At 39.4% G+C, this 19,603-nt stretch overlaps 1 protein-coding gene across 1 annotated transcript in view; it reads left to right on the top strand.

The window, feature by feature from the left end:
* Positions 1-19,603, top strand: part of PRDM5 (PR/SET domain 5) — a 306,280-nt gene that overhangs the window by 222,613 nt on the left and 64,064 nt on the right. Inside the window, exon 14 of the mRNA XM_082253594.1 lies at positions 9,477-9,562. Within this exon, the coding sequence (XP_082109720.1) occupies positions 9,477-9,562 (86 nt within the window). The remainder of the gene's footprint in view (positions 1-9,476; positions 9,563-19,603) is intronic.

Genomic DNA, 19,603 nt, shown 5'->3' with positions numbered 1-19,603 from the left:
GCTTTTACTTCTGCACGCAGGGTGTCGGAGCTGGCTGGGTTGTCCTATCAGTCACCTTACCTGGTAGTTCAGAGGAACAATCAGGTTCGGACAATCATGGTGTACCTGGTGGCGACTGAGTCGATTCGGAAATTGGATTCCTTGCTTGTCCTTATGGATGGGTCTCATAAAGGGCAGGCCGCATCTGCTGCGACCATTTCCACATGGATCAGGCAGACGGTGGTGCAGGCCTATTTCATTAAGGGTCAGGTTCCTCCTTTCCCTGTTAAGACACATTCTACGAGAGAGCTTAATGCCTCCTGGGCCTTCTGTCATCAGGCGTCAGTTGTCCAGGTTTGCAAGGCAGCCACCTTGTCGTCTGTGCACACTTTCACCAAGTTATACAAGGTGGATGTAGTCGCATCTGCAGATGCTGCTTTTGGCCGCAGGCTGCTGTTGAAGAGACTCAAGCCTCTTGAGGTTGTATTTTTTGGTAGCATCCACCCCTCTGTTGAGTTGGGTTATGTATTCTTCTGCCACTGCTTTGTTACAAGACTGAAGCCCTATAGCAGCAAGCGGGAGTATACCCCCTAGGACTGCCCTATATGCGTAGTCAATTTATTTCGCCCTAGTGTCCTACTTCTGTATGGGGCAGCATAGCCCGAGGGTCAAGAAGATATGGAGCTGTGTTCATCAATGAACATCAGAGAAAAGGATTTTACACTAAGACAAAAATCCAGTTTTTGTTTTGTTTTCGCCTTTTTAATAGTTAAACTATATGGACTTTGTGTGTGTTTTTTTTTTTTTAACCAGACTAACAATGTAACTAAGAGTGCTTGTTTTCACTTTAAATAGGCTGTAGGTTGCTTTTTATTCACCATACAGGCTACAAGATCAAGCATGTGGGAACAAGGCCTTAATGGGTTTTTTTTTTGAACCATACACAACTTACATCATTTAACAACAATTTAGCTCAAAAGTACACTTTTGAAGGGGAGCTTGGCATGCCATGTCATCATTCTTTTTATCTTTCCAATTTCCTGTGAATACTATACTAGTCAGTCTTAATCTTTGAAAACATAACTCCTTTTTTTTCTTATTAGTTAAGTGATAACTAGCTGGCCATACCCTAGTATATTTCCGTTTGAACATTCATATTAAAATCACAGTACATTTGATGACTTAAAGGACATCATTCAAAGGCACTTTAAAATTGAGTTTGCTTTTATCAATTGATTTTGGAGTGAATGGACTTTCCTGATCGAAAACCACATACACTGAAATTCATTTGTTCGAGAAAAATTTTTCATATTGCTCCTTTGAATAGTCTCATCACTGCAGTGGAAAATTAACTTTTTTTCAATCTCTAGTGTATAGTCAGCTTTAGTTACAGTGCTGTAACTTTTATGTTTAGGCCGTTCTAACGAGGATTTGAAACTAATTTAAATCATATGTGCTGTAGGCAGAATATACATAGCAGCTAGCCACTCAGTGGTGACAGCAGGAATGTTAGTGGGCAGCACTTGTCACAAAAATAAATCAAGCTTGTTTGGTGCTGATATTTAGGTTCCATATTGATGGTGACATCCATCCTCAAAAATCTTTTTAACAAAACCACCTTAAAGCCCTATTGAAATCACATAAATAGATATTAAATCAGACAGACATTTACTAACCGCCTCCATTTTCATGCTCTTACTTTTAGTTCCCTATTATAGAAGCAGTGAAGTGCAAACTGGATTCACAAATTGATAGACACCAGAGTTTGATGCACTGCTCTGTACACTCTATAATATAACAGACCTGGTCAGATTAAAATTACAGGTTTGCATTAAGTTGCTTTTGATGAGGGCTGCTGTCATTACTCTTCTATAGCATCATAGTGCACTGGCATGGGAGAACAGGAAGTACATTTACTGATATACAAAGGTATTTTAAGATATTTCCAATTAAAAATCAGTTAAAGTCATACCATATGATGGTGCAGGACTATAAAATTTAAAAAAGGATTAAAATAAAAGCCTTTATTTTTTATTATGATGTACACATGTAAAATAACCACCTTGTGTTGTGAATACTAACATTTTAGAGATTACCAATTATCAATTCTGTTGGAGCTAGGGATATCAGAGAATTGCAAAACACGTGGTTCTTTCACGTCAGTTAAAGATTGTCTTCATTAGGTATGAATGACAAAACTATTAAAATATGTAAAAATATGTTAAATTGTGCTCAAAACTATACAACAGGAATTTACATGTACCAGTAAGCTTCTTCAGTTAATTTTCAGATTATTGTGGAAACCTCAAACAGTAGATAATAATGGATATTAATAGTAGATAATAATGAATAATAGATTATCTGGTATCCTAAATAATTAGTCAAAAAATACAAGTACATACTGTAAAAAGTGTAGCAAGTCTGGGATTGGATCACATTCTAAGTGGTGGTAAAATACCTTAGAATTTTTACGCCTGTGCCTTCCTTTAATTTACTTTAAAGAGGAAGTAAACTCTGCTTTTTTTTTTTTTTCTTACCTGCAAAGTAAAGGCATAATGTGCTTTTACGCATCGCATACTAGCATATTATGTGACACTTACCTGCAAACGAAGCCCTTGTTGTCCCCACTGGAGGCCACATCCATCTTCGCCAATCACACATCGCATGGGAGCCACCGGTCACGGCATGGGGCTCTGAAAAAATGGCTCGAGCGGACATTCCTTCAGAGCGCATATACCAATTATGTCATCGGCGCAGTTTACAGTAAATATCTCCTACACGGTGCAAGTTTAGGAGATACTGTAGTTACAGTACCCATAGATAAGCCCTATTTTTAAAATATTCTTTATTGCAAGATTTGACAACATCTGTATATACATTATGTATATCCTTTACACTTTCATACTTACATCTTAGTCCTCCAAGGAGAACTCTTCATTCAAAAAAAAAACAAATAAAACAACCAATAACTAATCATACAACTCTTATACCTTTAAGCTGGTTGCTGCTGTTCACCATTTTATATACAGGAAAAAAAAAAAGCATTTTTCTTCCTCTTTTCTTCCCCCTCTTCCCTCCTCTCTTAAGATCGCTTTTTACTACCTATCTTCCATTCCTAAAGTAACATTAGCATTGATCCATACATCCTATGATATTTTTGTGTCACTCCTTTAGGCTCATACATTATCTTTTCATAGGGTAGTATTTGATTAACTGCTTTAATCCATTGATTTACTGAGGGTGGTGTCACTTGCATCCATCTTACTGCAATTTGCTTTCATGCCAGAAATATTGTTTCCTGCCGTAAAATCTAGGCATGTCTAGGTCATATCTCATCCTCTAGTGATCCCAACAAACACACCTCAGCAGTGCATGGAATTGATCTAGCCAATACAATTGACAGCTTTTCGGTTACTTGCTTCCAATACGCTAAAATAAGACAACAGTGCCACATCAAATGTAATAAATCTGCACCCTCTTGGTGGCATCTCAGACAATTTGATGTGACCCTGTGCCCCATTCTGAGTAAACTACTCGGGCTAGGGTATGCCTGATGTATTATGTATAACTGAATTAGCCTATTGTTAGCTGCTGGTGAAACTGTCAAATGTATGGAGCAAATATCTTCCCACCTCTCATCCGTCATATTCGGGATGATAATCTGTCATTTATCCCTTACTCTCAATGTATTTCTACATAGCTTGGCCTAATACTACTGTCTATTTTCTGTCAATTAATCCTTAGTTACTGCTCAGTTCTGCGGTTCATACTTATCCGTCTATTTAGTTGGTACTCGCTGGTATGTTCTCATCCATTCTTGAGCTTGTTCTGTAGTGCTAAAAATAAAAACATTGTCATTATTCACTACTCTCAGCCGAGCTGGGTATACCATTGAATACTCTATTTCTCTTTCACTGAGTTTCCGCTTAATTTCATTAATTGTTGTTGCATGCTGTTTCTGTAACTCCAAGGAAATTTTGGGAATATGGATAGTTTACTATTCTCAAACTGTATATTGCCTTTTTTTCCCGCCTTCCACAACACCAGATCCCGATCCTTACAGTTTAGCAATTGTGCTAATGGTGGTCTTGCTGGTGCACCTGGCTGTGGTGATCTTGCTGGAACTCTATGAGCTTTCTCTACCACAAATGCCATAGAAAACTCTGCATCCACAAATTGTCCCACATTTTGTCCTTCTACATTTTCTGACATGCCCACAATTCTAATATTTTTCTACAGCATGCGATTTTCTAAGTCATCTATTTTTTGTTGCCACAGTGCAGTCTGTTTTTCAATTGCTGTTACCTTTTCAATCACAGGGGAAAATTCATCCTCTAAAGTCGATACTCTGTTTTCAACTTCAGCCACTCTCCCCCAAACATTTTTCATGTCCTGTCTGAGAAGTCCTATATCCTCCTTTAACCTCCATTTTACCTGTTAGGATGCCACTGCTCGACTGTATAGTGGCCAATAGTTGAGCATTCATTTGATCCAAGGTAAGCTTTGGCTGCTTCTCTGGTTTATCAGCTTGGCAAGTGCTCGCTTTTTGTATATCTGCTACAGGCAGTCCACCACACAGTGTCTGTGGAGGGCTGTGCCGGCCATCCTGCTTGTCCATCCTCACATATTCCCAGAGCCCCTCTGCCGCCGTTTGTTGCCGATCATTGCTCATTGCAGCAACCTCCCGCCTACAGATTTATATCCTTGTTTGGGCCTTCTGAGCTGCCGGGGTCTAGAGGCTAAGCCCGGAGCTCACGCTAACCACATCCGTCCATGGCCACGGAAGCCACGTTCCCCTCTCTGATACTCCAGATAAGCCTTATTATAGGCTTACCTATAGGTACTAACATTAGAGGGAATTTTACTTGCTCTTAAAGTGGATATAAACCCAATTCCTGAAATTTGACCTGGGCACATATTTCTGTAGTGTTTACCTATCTCTCTCCAAAGCCCTAAGTCCTGTGTCTTTCTGCTGCTTCATTTCTCTGTTATCAGCATTATAACTTCTGACATGCTCTCCGACACAGGAGATAAAAGCAGGTGGAAATTTGTGTCGGGGAGGTAACTTAGAGATCGATAAGCAGAGAGCTGGTCTAGTTTCAGCTAAGCTCTGCGTGTTCCTCTGGCTATGTGGAGGGGGTGTGTGCCTTTCATCCAATCAGCTCAAACACAGTCTCCCTTCCCACTGCTGAAACAGGAGGAAACATTTCTAACATGATGTTCACTTTCTAAAGAATATAGAAAGCTGAAGACAGCAGATATGCAAGTAAAACGTATGTATTTGTCTCATCTCTGTGTATCATCTAAGGCTGTTCACTTCGCTGGGTATATGTGAGGGTTTACATCCACTTTCACTTACTTTTGGCAGATAAAATGACCTATGTGGGATAATGTAAATGGGTTATTTTAGAACACTAGAGAAAGGAAAAGTGGAGTGATTGCCTACAGAAACCTGTAAACTTTCAGGATAGAAAATAAAACGTAACGTGGTATTAAACCCAAAAGCAAATGTTAAATATATTGCAGCTTACCAATTCTTAGAAATGATGGCCTCATTAGTTTTCTTTTTTGGGCTTACTTTCTTTTTTTTTTTTTACCTGGTGATCCAGCCAGTAAGTCTGTTTTATTAACAGAAAAAGCTGTCAGTTTATAATGTTGAGACAAATCATTTACCACTGACAGGGGTGATTACAATGATCAGCTTATATTAATGTATGTAACACTTTTATCCCAAAAGGAATAAAACTGTTGCTGTAACTGCAGTTTGAGCTGGGATTTTGCTTCAATTTGTTAATGTGTCTAAATCTGCTAGTACATCTAACATTCCTCCCAGGTTAACAATGGTGTTTTCTGCTATGCCCCCTGTGTTTCTTCATCCAGAGTGGGGGCACTAATACAGGAGATGTGTTAGTGGTCAGAATACCAGGTGAAAACAGAGGGAAAAAGTCTAAAAAAATAAAATAAATGCAGCCACCTCATCTAATGATTGATAAGCTGCAATATATTACATTTTTCTTTTTGGGTTTATTATTGCTTTAACATCTTAGTATGTGCCTTCTATAGGAACATATACTTCCTTTCCTAGGTTTACCTGCATATGGAAGCAAAATGTAACTTTATTAACCATATAATAAAAATATGATTTTCTTAGTAGTGAACATTAGGTTGATGTAGATGCTTTGAGTTAGCTATACATTTTAGCAGTCTTAAAAAGTAACATTAAATACAGCATGTGTTCCCTTTATGAATAATCAGCTGTGACGGTACTATAAATCATCTTCACAGTTCAGATTGGGAATTCCCATGGGTCTGCCTTCATCAGAAAATACCTTGACCTCTGTAGATTCCAACCAACAATTTGTATGTATCAGGAATCGACACTCAAGGACTTGGATCTTATAAGGGTTATCCAGGTCTGAACCATGGGACAGAAACATCTTCAACTGGATAAACAGAGTTCTGATAACATCACCAGGTCTGCTGTCAGTATGCTAGCATTGTCTGGACTTAGTAAACCTAGCAATAACCTTAAAAAAAAAAATTGTTAAATAATCTTCAGACTTGTAAATACATATCTTAAAAAGAGGACTATTCCTAAGTTAAATTTAAATAAATGTTAAGAAAAGTACCCTATTTTAATTTTTATATATTCTAAAGAAAACTTCTTCAGTGGGTTTTCAGTATAAAGCAAAGTGTACCAATACTACCCGAGAGAAAATATACCTTTTTTTTTTTCTTGTTTTTTTGGCCACGTGACAAGCCATTGCATAAGCATGGAAAACTTCATCTCTGAATGTTAAAGAAGTGAAACAAAGAATTATTAGCACCATCCAGCATATCCTAATCCACCTCTTCTTTATTCCCCCCCCCCTTCTTTTTCTTTTCCATCTCCTATTTTTGCTGTTTTCAACAATTCCTCATATATTTTAGTTGTTTATATATTATACACATGTATTTCCGGTTAATATCTATGTAATATATATATTTTCATTGTTGTTATTACATATAACATATCTGTATAACCCTGTTTATGTATTCTATCCTAAAAATTGTAACACATGAAGTGTACCAATACTGCCTGAATTAAATACAATCACATATTACCTAGGTAAAGCATTGAAGTAAATATCAGCCAGTAAAGTCCCATATCAGTAAAAGTACCATATAGTATATTAGCCTACCTATTTTTCCATCTCTTCAGAATCGCCCAAAGAGTCAATGCAACTAGAGTAGAAGCATTAATTCCCATCCCCTATCCCCACACAACGGTGCTGAGATGTCTGTATGTGCCAGCAATTTGTTAGGTAGAGTGATCCTTCTCTCCATTCTTGCTTGTTCAGGTTGAAGTCAGTATAGAAAAGTTTAAATGTGATATTTAGTGATATCTTTAGCTTTATTTGGGACAGCAATAGCAATGGGGTTGATTTACTAAACTGGGGAATGAAAAAAATGGTAATGCTCTGCAAAGAAAGCAATAAGCTCCCGTGTCTTTTTGTCAAAGCCTAATTGAACAAGCTGAAGCTAGAAGCTGATTGGCTACCATGCACAGCGGCACCCGATGTTGCACTCTCCAGTTTTAGTAAATCAAACCCTATGAGTCAATAATTTGTGTTTGGAATCAGTAGTTATAATAAGTATGAGTTGGAGAATTGGCTAGCTAGTATACCTAAAAAAGAAGGTCATAGCATTTAGCCTCCAGTCTTAGATTTAGAAGTCATGGCTGACTTTATCCCTTCCCCACCTTCAAGATTAAAAAATAATTTTCAATATATATTATATAATATATATTTATAAGACAAAGGTCCACCTCTTCCCTTTTTCGACTCTTGTTTACCAGTTGTAGATTCATATATACTTTACGTGACTGATAAGAAAAAGTTGCATATGACCCATATAACAGGAGGTTAAAGGATAACTACTGTTAAAGCTCATCTCCAGGCAAAAAAATGTTCTCAATATTAACAGAATATATATATATATATATATATATTTTTTTTTACCTTTTCAATCTGTGAACTCAAATTAAAAATATTCTTCTGTTTTTTGTAATCATTATAGAAAGTCAGCACAGCACTTCTTGTCCAGGAGATTGGGCGCTTCTACCAACACTTTGTGCTGCAGAATGACTGGTGTCCTAAAAACTCCCCTGTAGTTTTAGCTCCATTAGCTATGATTTAATCATTTTAGTGTTTCCTTAATCATTGGGGGGACTTAGTTAAAATCTGTCTTCTGCCAGCCTGGCTCCACCCACTACTTACATTCTGCGCCTTTATTATGAGCTCAGCATCGAATCACATTCTATCAGTACAGAGCTAGTATGTCACCAGCCATATTCTGCCTACCACCCCAAAATGTCCACCCATAGCTTGCCTGCACAAGCAGGTGAAGTAGGGACTACTGCAGAATCTTCCTCCTGGTTGCCAGAACATAAAAATATTTCAGCCAGCAACTGATGACAAAGATTTCTCTGCTTGGGAGCAAGGTAGGACAACATTTTAGGTATGGGGACTACTGTGCAAAAAAAAGAGGAATCCTATGATACCATTCTAATCCTGCCTTTATTATCTAGTGAGCCTCTGATTTTGACAAGTACAGAGGATTAAAATTTGCCTTTTAGAATTTGCTGGCTACATGCTTGTTCCAGGTCAGTGACTCAATAGGTTAGCGAATTGAGATGATGATAGTGTCAGATGATAGAGTCTGCATGTTTCAAAGCCAAGTCAGCAATGACAGATCCCATTGTTAAATGTTCACAGTTTCACTTTAAAGACACTTAATTTTTTGTTGTGCTACTGGGAGGAAAATAAAGGATCTTATACCACCATAGTGAATTTTACAGTGTTTAGCTCACAGTTTACATATGATTGCTGCTTTGTGGTGTTTTATTAAATCCCCTGGATGTTTTGCCTCAAATTGCTGTTGATGAACTCTGTTGCAATTTCTTTTATTTGAATATTGTACTTGAAACTACTGTACATTTTTCTAAGTAAATGTACAATGTTAGTTAAATATAGAGTAGGGGGAGGATTTGATTACAGTAATTAAATGTGATGGCTGCAGCCCAGATGGTGGAAATGTTCAACAGATGTGTAGCGATGTTAGCACCCTTTACGAATAGTGTGTATCAAAGCACCACACTGAATAAAAATTCCAGCCACAACAAAATGGTTCATAATTCACCCATTAACTGGACTGTCATATTTGCCTTGCATATCTCTGCATGCATTCATATGTTGTTAGGAAACATCAGGCGGCTAGAAGTGGTGCTTTGATCTGGCCCAGCATGTAGCCAGTGTGCTCTTTTGTTCTTTATGTGAAGTTTTTAAAAGCTCAGATCTTCACTCTCTGTTTAACTCTTTTCGTAAATGAACATGAACCTCAGGCTAGAAAAATGTGCCTCCTTTGACAAAGTCATGCTGTGCTTTCCTGATGTGTGAGGGCAGTGCTTTTCAGCCATGGAGTACATTTGGTAATTGTGATGCTTATCTTGTTTGCAGGTGAGCGCCCCTACCAGTGTCCTTACTGTGACAAAGCCTTCAGTAAGAATGACGGATTAAAGATGCACATTCGGACACATACAAGGGTAAGTAATAAGCAGAAGCTTTCTGTAGCTAAAAAAAATAAATAAATAAAAAATAAATAAATAAATATATATATATATATATATATATATATATATATATATTAGTTCATTGATAGATAATTAGTGAACTTATACTAGTCGATGTTCACATACAGCTTCATGAAGAGCATTGTTATGCTTGAAACTGTACAGTTCCTTTATGTTTTTTGGATTTTGTATGAAGATTGGATTTTCAAGTGAAAATGCTGCAATATATGGAGATTACGTCCTTGCATTATGGTTATATATATATATATATATATATATTTGTGTTACAAAACCTTTATTGCATTGACATATAAATGAAAAGACACGCATCTGTATCAGTTTGTAAGTTTGCAAAAGTAATAATGCATATACAGTACTTGATATGCGATTGCCAATATGACACCTGATTTACCACTCTTCTTAGCCATGTTTTTCTGAAACTGATGTTGCATGTGTTTGTGAGCTGAGCAAGCATTACCTGGCTTAGGACTGTTATATGTGTGAATTTAGGTGTATGCAAAGGCAAAACTTTTCTTGGATAGAGTTGGAAGGGTTAGACCCTCTGTCATGTGTTTAGTGTTGTGTTTTTCCCCATTGGGGAGATTCAGTTATTTTTTGCACTGGTGAACATATTCGTTGGGACAGAAAGTGGTGAGAAATAGAAAATGCCAAAAGTAGGTGAAGAGAAATCTTCCAACGGAGGCACCTGTTATGGGGGAAGAAAGGAATTCCCCTCATTTTAGAATATTTTCTGTAACTTGCAGTTTTGTTTTTGTTACAGTTAGTGAAGGTAAATCTCCAAACACTTCAGTACATACACTTTAATACTAGTGTCGGCACATTTAAAAAAGCATTTTCCTTAATGGGTAACTCCACTTTCGTGGGGGAAAAAAATCAGCAAATAAAGAAAAAACAAATAGTGTACACAATTGCAACACAAATCGTATTGTAATTGAATGTTATTAAAAAGTACCTTTCCTTTTCCATCTGCAGCTGTTTTGTAATTTTCTGAAAATGCAATGCAATATGGCTACCTGGAGCTGTTCTGTACACAGAATGTGTATTGACCACACCCCAGAAACATCATTTCCTGCTTGTGTGATTGGCTCACCAATTTTCCCAGAATTCTGCCTAAGGTACAAGTCAGATTTCTGGCATCCCCTGCAACAAAAATGTCATTTTTGGTGAGATACTCCCAATAGGAACACGTCTAAAGGGATGCAGGCCCAGCACCTTTCCTCATTAGAGCCCTCCAGCTGCCACAGCTGATAGATAATTATGAAACCACTCCCATTTGTCCCACTCAGCACAGAGGAACAAACAATGATTTCTTCAGAATAACAAAAGGTAGGAATCTACAACAGAGTTTGTTAAAACCCCTGTAATGTACAGAGATCACCCAGAGGGGAATGTTTTTTTCTCAACAAAACTGGAGTTACGCTTTAACACGTCGTATTGTTTTTATATATGCTAATGCATTATTTTGTCCAATTATTGCAAGAATGCATTTATTGTTAAATAAGGTAAATATGATTTATATTAGATTTATTTACAATTTGTTAATATTTATTCTATAAATCCTTTCATCTTTTTTTACTTTTATTGATTTTAATAAAAACTGTGAGTTAAAGTCAGGGTTGTGCCAGGGGTGGATGCCACCTTTGGCAGCCATTTTTGCTGCCTGACAACCACATCCCCCAATACCTTCCCCTTACATCCCCCAATACCTTCCCCCAATACCAATACCTTCCCCCTTCTCATTTGTTGCTTAGACACTGTAGGCCGCACAGCGCCATAGGTTGCTAGAATGATGGCAGTCCTAGCAACCAATGGTAGCTGTCTGCACCATAACAACCAAAGATACTGTACGAGGAGTACAGTATCTTTGTGAGGAGTGTAAATGGCACAAAATTCAGTTTTTGTTTAGGAAAAAAAAAATGTCAGAATTACATTTTGCTGTAATTTTATATTGCATTGTGTAAAAACAATGGACAGTTCAGCAAACTAAAATGTGATCGCTAGGGTTACTGCCCATTCTAAATTTTTAAAATTATCTAAATTATTGCTGCTGTCTGAATTGCCTTATTGTAGTATACTTTATTTGTAGAATCACCCCTCACCCTACAGTTCATGTACTTTTTTAATAATTCAAAAACAATAAGATAAACCTAATAATTGTGCAGCAAATATATAGTCTGGTTAGTCCAGCAATGCTAACCATCTCCTCTAAGCTCCATTGGACATTGGAGGAAATCTGTTTGGAGAAAATATTGATGCAACCATCGCTGACCTCTCCTTTTGAAATTGCTGGTTGTCTTGTCTGTTGTTCTCATCAGGTGGCTTTAACACTTTCAGAGGTACTGACCAGGAACAGATGTAGAGGTCTGGGGTATTGATTTTACTCTGCCTTTTTATTCTGCTTGCTTTGCAATGGTAAAACCTCCAGATTATCTTACGGGTACCTTTTAAAGTGTAACTCAAGCAAAAAGTCTGTCTTTTAAGTTTGGATAGGGTGAGGAAATATAAGAAATCTCTGTCAGTTTTTTTTTTTTGCTGTTTGCATCCAAAGTGGGGAGTTTCCCCTCACTCTCTGTTCCGGTGTCCATGATCATCAGATCAGAAAATAGGGGAAACTCCTTCAACAGGAAACAGACATCAGTAAAGACCTGTCTGAGGTTCTAAGCCTTCTTTCCCACTGACTATTGCTTATGTAAAAGTAGTGGCACAGGCAGTAACATAGATAAAGGTTGTATTCGTTCTCCACTCCAAACAAAATGTTTTAGTTGCAGTTCCACTTTAAAAGCTGAAGCATCTCCTGCTCTACCCTTTACGTGTGTGTTAATGAAGGGAAATATTTTCTCCCAAACATTTGTCATCTGTATATGCTATAATGAGGAAACATTCTTTAACCACTTGTTCCACATCACTCACCTTGAAATTGTTACAGTGTGATTCTAAGCTGTCAGACAAGTTGAGACAGTTATATATGAACGTACAGGGAAAGGTTTGCCACAAAACGCACCTACTGGAAGCTGAAAAGTTACAATGTTATATGACCTCTAATATTAGATACTATAGAGAGGATATGTTGTCCGTTGCTGGGCATGGATTGCCAAATATTTCCAATATTGGTAGATGGGAATCTCTTAGCTCATAATAATCAGCAGCACCCGACCATGCTTTCCTGACTTAAAGTGATTCTAATGGTTTGTTTTTTTGTTTTTCTAATAATTAACATGTCATACTTACCTGCTCTGTGCAATGGTTTTGCACAGAGAAGCCTAGAACCTCCATTTCTGTGGTCCTCCGCCAGCGCTCTTGTCTCCTAGTCCTTTCTGACTACCCCCATAGTAAACCGCTTGCTATGGGGGCACTCACGCATGCTTGCTCCCAAGCTAGGCTACGTGTGTACATTGACACACATAACGTGGCTTTGCCCCGCCCCCCCCCAGCTCCCTCCTCACAGGTTTCTATTGACCAATGGCTCCTGCTGCTGCCTCCATGTCCATTTTGGGAGGGGGGGGGGGGGGCAGATCACAGAATATTTTTTTTACCCTAATGCAGAGAATGCAGCCATTTTAGGCAAGTAAATTCCTGAAAGAAGTACAATGCATAAGATATTCCCTTTTTTTTTTGGGCTAAAAAGAAGATCTTTAACCTCCCTGGCGGTATTCCTGAGTGTGGCTCGGGGGTTAAATTTCAGTGCCAAAAGCGGTAACCCCGAGCCACACTTTGGGTACCGCTAGGAACATCGCTGGATCCTGGAAGAGAGGGTAATCACCTTGTCCCCAGGATCCAGCGATGTATCCCGGCAGTGTGCGGCAGCCGGATCTTCCTCCCGATGCTCTGTGCCCTGGCTTCCGTCTCCTGCGACGTGGCGCTCGCAGGAGGGTGGAACCGGCGGCAAATTCAAATAGTAAAACACACCAAACACACTGATACATTACAAAATAAAATAAATTCACATTAGTTTGCCCCCCAGTGCCCTTTCCTGCAGTTTTACTGTACTTTTTATGTATGTATGTATATATATATATATATATATATATATATACATACTTTAACTTATTTAGCTTACATACCCGAGATGTTATAAAGAAGAACGCACAGTAAAAAAAAAAAAAAAAATCATATGTAAATAGTTGGTTTGGGCTGCTTATTCTTAAGAATTACATGCAAAATAATGGTACCGCTTTCAGCACCTAAAATCAGAAAGAATCATACCGCCAGGGAAGTTAAAGTGGTTGTAAAGGCAAGAAGGTTTTTTTATCTTAATGCATTCTATATATATATATATATATTATGTAATAAAATTATATTATTGATTAGATTATAATTCATGCGTTTGTGTTTCAAATTTATCACATCTGGGATGTCTACTAGAGTCTTGTTTTGGTCAGGTTTAAGTCAGTAATTACTAAGAATTGTAGGCCTACAATACATAACGCCTAATTTCCATGCAAAAAATTGTACCGCTTTTGGTACAGAATTCCTGACATAATCATACCGCCAGGGAGGTTAATTATAGACACTTTTCTAAACTCTGCCATGGAATTAAGGCTGTTGTTGCCTTGTCATGTGCACCCTCTTGCTTCAAAACTTTGAGTCAATGATCTGAAACAAGTATTCAGTTCACAATACCAGGTCTAATCAACAGATGGTGCTTTAGAGGAAATGTGGAATTATATCTCCCAACTTTGGCTGGGATTTGGGGGAGGCCCTGTAGGGGACTTTTAGGAAAAGTGAATATGTAGTCTTTTTAGTGGTTTTAGATATACTGTATATATAAACAGATCAGCTTGAAGTAAACAAAATCGTATTAAAGCATGTTGATAAAAATGTTGTTTTAAGAATTGTGCTTGTAATTTAAGGCATGTAATAATAAACGTACAATGAGGCAGTCATATCTGTTCAATACATACACAGGCCTCTTTCCTGCTCTGTACTGTACAATTGTTGCACTTTACTTCTCTTTTTCACAGTAAGTCTTTGGTGTGATAGTAAATATACAAGCCCAAATAGAAAAAACTGTAAGGGCTCTTTCACACGGGCGGTCCGATCAGATCCGCCTATCAGTTTTTTAGGCGGATCTGATCGGATCCTCCATGCAGCTCTATGGGGCAGCGGGTGTCAGCGGAGGTCACCTCCGCTGACACCCGCTGCCATCCGCATCCGATCCTGTGCTGAAATCTGGACGGATGGAAACCCTATTTTTCCATCCGTTCAGTAATCGGAGCGGAGCGGATCTGATGAGAGCGGACAAGCGGTCCGCTCTCCTCCGATCCCCCATAGAGGGCAGCGGGTGCTGAGACACCCCCTCTCCGCTCTGCAAGCGGAGACGGAGCTGTCATCCGCCCGGCTCAGCGGGGATCGCGGATCGATCCCCGCTGAGCAACACGGATCCGCCTGCGGAGGCGGACCGTGTGAAAGAGCCCTTAAAGTAATTTGTGTGTCTTTCATATGAGTATACAGAAGCATGTGGAGAAGCATATGCATGCACTGCAAGGGCAAAACCTAAACTGAACTAGTAATGCATATCTTGCATTCCTATGAGCATTAAACATTTAAAAAATTATGTTTTGTGCTATATATACTGATAATAAGCAATCTGTCTGGTAAAACACAAAAAACTAGCCCCAAGTATGCTCAATAATGTAAGAAGGACACATGCACTTCCTGGGTCAACTGATAGCATCCCATGGCTTCCAATCCCATCTCTATGCCGACCACACCCAGTTTTATCTCTCCACCCCTCAGCTCATTTCTTCACTCTCCTCACATATCACTAATATACTAACAGACATATCAGCGTGGATGTCACACCACTTCCTCAAACTCAGCCTATCCAAAACCGAGCTCATAATATTTCCTCCCCCACGTGCCCCTTCCCCTGATCTCTCTGTCAAGGTCGATGGCACAACTATCAGCTCATCCCCGCATGCCAAGATTCTAGGTGTAATCCTGGACTCTGAACTATCCTTTCAGTCCCACATCCAATGACTGTCCAAATCTTGCCGCCTCAACCTACGCAGCATCTCAAAAATGCGCCCCTTTCTAACCAACGACTCAACAAAGCTCCTAGTTCACTCCCTGGTCATCTCCCACTTCGACTACTGCCACTCCCTTCCCTTCTCCTGCTCTCTAGCTCTTTTGCCATCTCCGCATTCAGGACTTTTCCCCATCCTATGGAACTCCCTACCCCAATCTCTCAGATTATCTCCTACTCTGTTTTCTTTTAGATGATCCCTGAAAACCCATCTCTTCAGAGAAGCCTATCCTGTCCCCACCTAACAACTGTACTTTCATTTTCCCCATCACCTCCTCCCCCACATCTATTACCTTTTGTATCACTTGACCCTCCCTCCTAGATGGTAAGCTCTAACAAGCAGGGCCCTCTGTTTCCTCCTGTACTGAATTGTATTGTAACTGTAATCTTCCCTTCATGTTTTAAAGCGCTGCGCAAAATATTGGCGCTATTGGCTGTATAATAATAATGATAATAATGCGTCAAACAAAGGACTGACTCTAAAACAAAATGTACACCCTGATGACATTACAAAAGTACAGGGCAAATGAGGGGTTTTAATACTACAACAAACATTTTGAAGTAGCAGAATATGAAACCATGCACATTGTGATACTCTGTGTAAAACATACAGTATAGGTTTTTTTACCTTCAATGGTAATTTTTAGTCATCTGTAGTGATAATAGTATGCTCTGCGTTCTGTATTATTCCAACAAAATAGCTAAAAAATGGAAGGGTAGAGAAATATTGTTTTTCTTAGTGCAACACCACTTAGCTGTTACATGATTAGACACTAACACGCCATGTTTGATAGTGAAGTAGTTGTACGTAGGTTAACATGGTTGTGTGGATCTTTCAAAGCTGTGCATGCGTGTTTTAACCACTTGACCAGGTTTTACCCCCTTCATGACCAGACCATTTTTTTGCTATTCTGCACTGTGCTACTTTAACTGGTAATTGCTCGGTCATGCAACTATGTACACAAATTAAATTTATATAATGTTTTCACACAAATAGAGTTTTCTTTTGGTGGTATTTGATCACCACTGTTTTTTTTTTCTTTTGCTATATAAACGAAAAGACTGAAAATTAAAAAAAAAAAAACAATATTTTCTAATTTCTGTTATAAAAAAAAAATTCAATAAAATCAAAGGTATTTCTCATTTCTTGAGGCCATTAACCAATTCAGCTCTTTGGGCGTACTATATACATCCAAAGAGTGATGCGTTAATCACAAACTGATGGCTGCAGCAGGTGCCACAAGCTGAGGCAGAGGGGAGGGAGAGGGCGTCGAAGTGCACGTCAAACACAGCGGGGATCTCCTGCTGTTTCACAGAGCTTGGTTCTGCATTGTTAAGTGGCACTGTAACAAAGTCCCGCCTTCTAGTGATAGGCGGCACACTGATCCAGTGCCGGGAAATTGAATCAGTGTGACGTGTATCATAGAAGCCAGTCTAGGAGGCAGGACTTTGTTACAGTGGCCGCCTGGCCAATTCAAATCCAAGCTCAGTGACACAGAGGGAGATTGCCCCTCTATGTGATCCAGGCACTGGTAGGCTACATTTGATGAGCACAGTGAGGCTACATTTGATGGGCACAGTGAGGCTGCATTTGGTGGGCACTGATAAGGTTGCATTTGATAGGCAGAGTGAGGCTGCATTTGATGGGCACTGTAAGGCTGCAGTTCAATGCTGTAGTCTTTCCTCATAGCTGATGTCCTCCATTCCCCTTATTATCTTTGTGACCCTTTGCCAAACTCTCTCTAGTTCCAGCACATCCTTTCTGAGGACTGGTGCCCAGAACTGGACAGCATACTCAAGATGTGGCCAAATCAGAGTCTTGTAGGGTGGGAGAAAATAACGGTTTATCTCGTCCATGAGATGTTTCTACAACTTGATTGGAGTCCATCTGTGGTCAATTCAGTTGATTGGACATGATTTGGAAAGGCACACACCTGTCTATATAAGGTCCCACAGTTAACAGTGCATGTCAAAGCACAAACCAAGCCGTGAAGTCCAAGGAATTGTCTAAAGACCTCCGAGACAGGATTGTATGGAGGCACATATCTGGGGAAGGGTGCAAAAAAATTTCTGCAGCATTGAAGGTCCCAATGAGCACAGTGTCCTCTATCATCCATAAATGGAAGAAGTTTGGAACCACCAGGACTCTTCCTAGAGCTGGTCGCCGGGCCAAACTGAGCGATCGGGGGAGAAGGGCCTTTGGAAGGGGGAGAACCCGATGGTCACTCTGATAGAGCTCCAGCATTTCTCCGTGGAGAGAGGAGAACAACCATCTCTGCAGCACTCCACCCATAAGGCCTGTATGGTAGAGTGGCCAGATGGAAGCCACTGCTCAGTAAAAGGCACATGACAGCCAGCCAAAAGAGTTTGCCAAAAGGCACATGAAGAACTCTCAGACCACTGGAAACCAAATTATCTAGTCTGATGAAACAAAAATTGAACTCTTTGGCCTGAATGGCAAGCATCATGTCTGGAGGAAATCAGGCACCACTCATTACCTGGCCAATACCGTCCCTACAGTGAAGCATGGTGGTGGCAGCATCATGCTGTGGGGATGTTTTTCAGTGGGAGGAACTGGGAGACTAGTCAGGATCGAGTAAAAGATGACTGCAGCAATATACAGGGACATCCTTGATGAAAACCTGCTCCAGAGTGCGCTGAATGTTAATTTTCCAAGAATGACCCTAAGCACACAGCCAAGATAACAAAGAAGTGGCTATGGGACAACTTTGTGAATGTCCTAGTGTGGCCCAGCCAGAGCCCAGACTTAAACCCGACTGAACATCTCTGGAGAGATCTGAAAATGGCTGTGCACCGACACTCCCTATCCAACCTGATGGAGCCTGAGAGGTCCTGCCAAGAAGAATGTGAGAAACTGCCCAAAAATAGGTGTTCCAAGCTTGTAGTAGCATACTCAAAAAGACTTGAGGCTGTAATTGGTGCCAAAACGCTTTAACAAAGTATTGAGCAAAGGCTGTGAATACTTATGTACATGGGATTTTTTTCATTTTTTATTTTTATTAAATTTGCAAAGATTTCAAACATAAAATCATCAAATTAATTTATTCAGTTTTGGTATAAAGCTGTAACATGATAAAATGTGGAAAAAGTGAAGTGCTGTGAATAATTTCCTAATGCACTGTACTTTCTTTTTTCTTTGATAATGCAATCATGTTGGGAAAGTTAAAAAACCCAGGCTGAATTGTTTTCTGCTTCTTATTTCAGTTTATTGTAAACCTGTGTTAACGTTAAACCAGTAGGCCTATACGTAAAACAGACACCAATGTTCATATGTCTTGTAAAACTTTCCAAGGGCTCTGAAGCCTTACTTCTTTTATTATGCAGATGATGAATTTGGTTCCTGAAGCTACACTTGGCTCTGCCTCTTCCTGCATGCCAGATATTGTTTGCATATTAGAGATCCCTAGGTTTCAGAGATCTGATATACAAATATTGACCTTTGTTTCTATAAGTCACACTTACTTTTGTGACCTCTTACCCTTCACTGTTGTTCAATGAAGCTATAATCATAGTAAAGTATTTTAGGGTGTGTGGCCCATCTCAGTTCCAGGAACTGACATTCCTATTTGCAAATTAGAGTACTAAAGGCTCCAGAGCTCCCAAGTAACATGCATGCCTCTGACGATGTCCTATTTGATTAAACGCGTAAGACGAGCCCTTTGAGACACAAGCATGCTACGATCCGTGGCTATGCATGATTTTTTTGATTCTCGTTTATTTTCTTCGTTTGTAAGTACCGTATTTATCAGCGTATAACACACACTTTTTCCTCCTAAAAATGGAGGAAAAAGTAGCTGTGCGTGTTATACGCCGATATATAAAAAAAAAATGTCCAGAAAGCAGCGCCGAGAGGTAGAAGGGGGCGGGCGGCGCAGAGAAGAAGGAAGGACGCTCTGTCATCGGAAGTCCCGCCTCCTATGCTAATGTCAATCATATCGGTCGCCGGG

The sequence above is a fragment of the Pelophylax lessonae genome (genome assembly GCF_965119305.1).
Source record: "Pelophylax lessonae genome assembly, chromosome: 1".
In the NCBI taxonomy this organism is placed as follows: Eukaryota; Metazoa; Chordata; class Amphibia; order Anura; family Ranidae; genus Pelophylax; species Pelophylax lessonae.
The sequence above is the reverse complement of the archived record's forward strand: the minus strand, read 5'-3'. Positions and strand labels throughout refer to the sequence as shown.